The sequence below is a fragment of the Colobus angolensis genome, unplaced genomic scaffold, assembly GCF_000951035.1.
Source record: "Colobus angolensis palliatus isolate OR3802 unplaced genomic scaffold, Cang.pa_1.0 Scaffold55, whole genome shotgun sequence".
Taxonomy (NCBI): domain Eukaryota; kingdom Metazoa; phylum Chordata; class Mammalia; order Primates; family Cercopithecidae; genus Colobus; species Colobus angolensis.
The window spans coordinates 1,084,569-1,090,417 of NW_012119043.1; the positions used below are offsets into that span (position 1 = coordinate 1,084,569).

The 5,849-nt window shown below is 53.3% G+C and overlaps 1 protein-coding gene across 3 annotated transcripts in view; it reads right to left on the reverse strand.

The window, feature by feature from the left end:
• The window catches only part of SEPT12 (septin 12), a 15,030-nt gene extending 12,652 nt beyond the window's left edge, over window positions 1-2,378 (reverse strand). For 2 of the 3 annotated variants that reach the window (XM_011961339.1, XM_011961337.1), the window contains exons 1-4: window positions 2,164-2,378; window positions 1,362-1,549; window positions 188-307; window positions 15-96 (exon numbers count right to left, since the gene is read on the reverse strand). In XM_011961339.1, coding sequence (XP_011816729.1) covers window positions 15-96; window positions 188-307; window positions 1,362-1,549; window positions 2,164-2,345 — 572 coding nt within the window. In that variant the 5' untranslated portion in view covers window positions 2,346-2,378. Of the gene's footprint in view, window positions 1-14; window positions 97-187; window positions 308-1,361; window positions 1,550-1,796 lie in introns of all 3 variants that reach the window. The other variant, XM_011961338.1, reaches the window with a different exon arrangement.
• Between the last annotated feature and the right edge of the window lie 3,471 nt (window positions 2,379-5,849).

A 5,849-nucleotide genomic window follows, 5' to 3' on the forward strand; every position in this document is an offset into this window, starting at 1 on the left:
AAAAAAGAACCCACCAGTTGTCATTGTTGATCTGGTCCCCGAAACCGGGCGTGTCCGTCACTGTCAGCTTCAGCTTCACACCCTTCTCCTCGATGACTGCGGAGGGACAGCGGAGTCAGGAGAGATTGGACCCTGGTGGGATGGGGTGGGGCAGGGTGGGGTGAGGTGTGGACAGGGGCTCACTCACCATGGGTCACTGAATGCAGCTGCAGCGTCTGGGGTGGGGGCACCCCCAAGTCCGGTGGGTTTGACTTCCACACTTTGAACAGTGTGTTCACCATCGTGGACTTGCCCAATCCGCTCTGCCCTGGGAGTGGCAACGGGATGACAGCAGTTAGGGTGGGCATTTTAAGCAGTTTTTCTCTAACTCTTTACTTTTTTATTTTTGGAGACAGGGTCTCATTCTGTCACCCAGGCTGGAGTGCAGTGATGCAATCCCAGTTCACTGCAGCCTCGACCTTCCCAGGCTGTAGTGATCCTCGCACCTCAGCTTCCAGAGTAGCTGGGACTCAGGCACAGGCCACCAGACGCAGCTAATTTCTGTACTGTTTTATTATTTTTAAGACAGCGTCTCATTCTGTCACCTAGGTTGGAGTGATTGCAGCTCACTGTAACCTCCACTCTCAGGTTCAAATGATCCTCCCACTTCAGCCTCCCAAGTAGCTGGGATTCAGGTGCATGCCACTATGCCTGGCTAATTTTTAAACTTTTTTTGTAGAGATGGGGTCTTGCTGTGTTGCTGAGGTTGGTCATGAACTCCTGGCCTCAAGGGATCCTTCTGCTTCAGTCTTGCTCTGTCACCCAGGCTGGAGTGCAGTGGCACAATCTCGGCTCACTACAACCTCCACCTCCCAGGTTCAAGCAATTCTCCTGCCTCAGCCTCCTAAGTAGCTCCTAAGTACAGGTACCTGCCACCACGCTAATTTTTGTATTTTTAGTAGAGACGAGGTTTCACCATGTTGGCCAGGCTGGTTTCAAACTCCTGACCTCAAATGATCCTCCCGCCTTGGCCTTTCAAAGTGCTGGAATTACAGGCTTGAGCCACCACACCCGGCCTCATTTTTGTACTTTTTGTAGACATGGGGTTTTGCTAGTCTCGAACTCCTGAACGCAAGTGATCCACCCGCCTCAGCCTCCCAAAACCCTGGATGATAGGTGTGAGCCACCGCTCCAGGCAGATTTTTGTCTTTTGATGACTCAGCATTTCTCAAATTTTTCAATGACAACATCCCTGTGAGGTGCTATTATCAGGCCCACTTAGCAGACGAGGAGGCGCGACAGGCTGCCAAAGGTAAGATCACACGCCCAGGCATGCGTAGCGCCGTGGGCCTGTCCTGCCGTGGGCCCCACCTCTCACTCACCCACCACCATGATGTTGAACTCAAACCCCATCTTCATAGCCTTAATCTTCAGCTGGTCCAGCACAGCCTCGATGCCCACAGGACCACGCATCTCGCAGGGTGGGGTGCTGGGGCTGGAGGGCCGCGAGGACAGGCAGGGAGAGGGGGAGCGTCTCAGGGGGTCCATGGCGGCCGAGGGTTCGAGATGCCTGTCACCAGGTGGGTGGGGAGAAGGGGGTCACTGGGGCTCAGAGGAGCCCACATTGACCTCTCATGTGAACCCCGATTTGAGCTTGGCTGTTGGCCAACCCCCTCCACACTTCATGCCTCCGGTGTACCCTAAGTGCCCGTAGTCCCAGGGGTGTGGCGAGGGTGCCTGTGGGGAGCCGTTTCTCCGGGGTGCTTCAACCCCCATCCAGAGAGGCTCCCCCGCCCAGAGGTCTGCCCTGTCCCCACCTAGAGCCCAGGCAGGGGCCTCTCAGGTCACTTCCCCCAGCAGAGCCTGGAGGGCCAGGCAAAGTCCAGGATGGGTGTCTGCAGCCAGGCTGGAGTCCTGGAGGGGCTTCAGGGAGTGTGTGTGGGGTGAAGTGGCTCCCATCCCAGCAGGGAACTTGGGCAGGGGGCTCAGGAGGAGGCGCCCCCACTTTCCCCAGAGGGACACACAGCAGAGTTGATAGAGATAGAGAGCGAGACAGATGGCACAGGTATGAAGGTGACGGAGACACAGAGAGAGAGACCAAGGCCAGGCAGGGAAGATGGCTGGGAGGGAGCGGTGCAGAGTCCACAGTGGGCAGAGAGAGAGAGCAGCAGCCTGCTGTGGCACCTGGTGGACGTGCGTCCTGGTGGAGCTTCCAGGAGCTGCCTTGTCCTGGCAGGGCTGGTGTGTGTGATGGGGGAGGGGAGAGGGTGACAGTTAACCGAAGAACCTGAGCTCCATCTGCACTTCCTGTGACCCCCACCTGGGGGCTTCTCTGCAGCAGGAGCAGGAGCTGTTACCCCTCCCATCCTCACAATGACCCCAGCCTCATAATACAATGATCCCCACCAGGCATCTGAGTCCAGGGGCCTGAGTCCCCCACGTCAGCAGGGCTTCCACCTCCAAGCTCACGCCCTCAACCACTCTGTCGGGGCGAGCAAACCCGGGTCCCACGGCCGGCTAGCGGGACATCCGTGTCCATCCTTGGCGCCGTGTGTTTTAAGTTGCCAGCGTCCAAAACATTAAGAGATCGCTTTAGCAAATGATTTACTCAGTCCTGACTCTGCACATGGCATTATTCTAGGAGCCCAAATATGTTAACTTGCTTAATAATCAAGCCCCATGAAGTAAGCGCTGTTACTACCCCCAGTTGACAGATAAGAGAGGGTCAAGTGAGGAGGCGGCAGAGCTGGGACTTACCAGCTCTGAGTCTGTGTGCTCACCCTCTACTGCCTTTCTCTTGTTTACAGAAACATCTAGATTTCCAGTGTATCTTAGAGATTATCACCCTGACTTGAGATGCCCTCTTTAAACGGGCCATGTGCTTTCCAGACCATGGTCCTCACCCCTCCCTTATTGTCTCTCTGATAAGCTGTTTCTTTTTTTGTTATTTGTTTTTGAGAGAGAGCCTCGCTCTGTTGCCCTTCCTGGAGTGCAGTGGCATGATCTCGGCTCACTGTAACCTCCGCCTCCTGGGTTCAAGCGATTTTCCTGCCTCAGCCTCCCAAGTAGCTGGATTACAGGCGTGCACCACCACGCCCCGCTAATTTTGTGTTTTTAGTGGAGATGGGGTTCCACCATGTTGGTCAGGCTGGTCACAAGCTTCTGACCTCAAGTGATCCACCAACCTTGGCCCCACAAAGTGCTGGGATTATAGGTGGGAGCCACTGTGCCTGATCTTTATTTTTCTTTTTTCCTTTTTTTTTTTTTTTTTCTTTGAGACGGAGTCTTGCTCTGTCGCCCAGGCTGGAGTGCAGTGGCCGGATCTCAGCTCACTGCAACCTCCGCCTCCCAGGTTCACGCCATTCTCCTGCCTCAGCCTCCCGAGTAGCTGGGACTACAGGCGCCCGCCACCATGCCTGGGTAATTATTTTGTATTTTTACTAGAGACGGTGTTTCACCGTGTTAGCCAGGATGGTCTCAATCTCCTGACCTCGTGATCTGCCTTCCTCGGCCTCCCAAAGTGCCGGGATTATAGGTGTGAGCCACCGCGCCCAGCCTTTTTATTTTTTGAGGCAGGGTCTCGCTATGTTGCCCAGGCTGGTCTCAAACTCCTGGGTTCAAGTGATCCTCTCACCTCAGCCTCCCTAAATGCTGGGATTACAGACGTGAACCACCGTGCCCAGCCTGATAAGCTGTTTCTTCTACCAAGTCCATCTCACACAGTTAATTCCTTCTTACCTGTTCCCTGGTTCCTGACTTCACAAGGCTTACGCACTCCTGTGGCCTTGGTATTGACAAACATTTTCTCTCTTTTCTTTCATTTTCTTTCCTTTCTCTTTCTTTTCTTTCTCTCTCTCTCTCTTTCTTTCTCTCCTTTCTTTTTCTTTCTTTCTCTCTCTCTTTCTTTTTTTGGGACAAGGTCTCACTTTGTCACCCAGGTTGGAGTGCAGAAGCTCAATGATGGCTCACTGAGGCCTCAACTTCCTGGGTTCAAGCGATCCTCCTGCCCCAGCCTCCCTAGTAGCTGGGACTTCAGACACGTAGACCAAGCCAGGCTCAATTTTTTACTTTTTGTAGAGATGAGGTCTCCCTATGTTGCCCAGGGTGGTCTGGAACTCCTGAGCTGAAGGGATCCACCTGCTTCAGCTTCCCAAAGTGCCACCACACTCAGCCTGGCAAGTGTTTTCTGTAAAGGGCCAGATGGTCCCTCTTTTAGGCTTTGCTGGTCCTAAGTTCTCTGTTGCAACTACTATTCAGCTTTCCCACTGTAGTGAGAAAGTAGCCACAGACAATAGGTAAACAGATGGGCGTGGCTGTGTCCAAGTAAAACTGTATTCACAAAAGCAAGGTGGCTGTGGTTTCAGCTTTCCTGAGCCCCAGGCAGAGTTCTGTCCTTTGCTGTCCACTGCCTTCAGCCAGTTCTTCCTCCTGGTAACTCCCCCTCCTTCCCCGAGGCTTAACATTAAAGGCTTAGCGAATAGGGGTCAGCCAGGTGCGGTGACTCACACTTGTAATCCCAACACTTCAGGAGGCTGAGGTGGGCAGATCACTTGAGGTCGGAAGTTTGAGACCAGCCTGGCCAACATGACAAAACCCTGTCTCTACTAAAAATACAAAAATTAGCTGGGCACGGTGGTGGGCACCTGTAGTCCCAGCTACTTGCGAGGCTGAGGCAGGAGAATAGCTTGAACCAAGGAGGTGGAAGTTGCACTGAGCCGAGATGGTGCCACTGCACTCCGGCCTGGGCGACAGAGTAAGACCCTATCTCAGTAAATAAATAAATGAGTAAATAAATAAATAAAGGCGTAGAAGTTAAGGGTGGGCCAGGCAGGGACCAAGGGGGCAGAGATGATGGAGCAGAGCCTGTCCTGGAGCACAGTTCATTGTCAAAGGTGAAATCTCACAAGCCGCAACTCCACAGTCCTTGAAGGATTCAGCACGGGGGCCTCCTCCCATAAGCAGATGAGGATGTGGTTAGTGGATGAACAAAAGGCTCTGGTGATGGTGATGTGTGGACTGCGTTTGAGCAGTAGACGTACTCGTGGGGATGTCCCCTAAGGAAATAAGCTTCTGTGCAGAGAAAACACTTTCTCCAGGAAAATCCTCCCATGTGAGTGATGGTCTAATTCTGAAAATCGTGGTGGTGGGGGGAAGAGCCTCACTGGGTGCCAGTAGGGATTGCACCATGTTAGTGCCATCAAAGTAGTTTGCAGAGAGCATGCTGTCATCTGAAAGTTGCTCCTGGCGGTGTTGACTGGCAAAAGCCAGGGGTAAAATGGTCTATGCAGTGTGACTATGGCGGAAGAGGACAAAAGACTGGAGGGAATCCCACGTGGACACGGCGATAATACACAGGGCCATTCAGTGTACGTTTCTGTGAGCTTTCCATCATGCTTCGATGGCTCCGACATCAATGATCAGTTCATTTTATCCTCACAATACCGGAAAGAGGTGGATACTATTAACACAGCCATTTTACAGATGAGGAAACTGAGGCAGAAGGGCTCAGGGAATGTTACTCAAGCTCACACACTGGTGGGTCTTAACGGCATGCAATCGAACCTGGGTCCAGGAGTCTGACTCACCAGAACCACTCCCTGCCACAGCCTCCTCCTCCTGTTACTGTCTTGCCGGGGTGGGGCTCTGTGACTTCTGTCTTTTTTTTCTGAGACGCAGCCTCACTCTGTCACCCAGGCTGGAGTGCAGTGGCAAGATCTCGGCTCACTGCAACCTCCGCCTCCAGGGTTCAAGTGATTCTCCTGCCTCAGCTTCCTGAGTAGCTGGGATAACAGGCACGCACCACCACGCCCGGCTAATTTTTGTATTTTTAGTAGAGACGGGGTTTCGCCACGTTGGCTAGGATGGTCTCG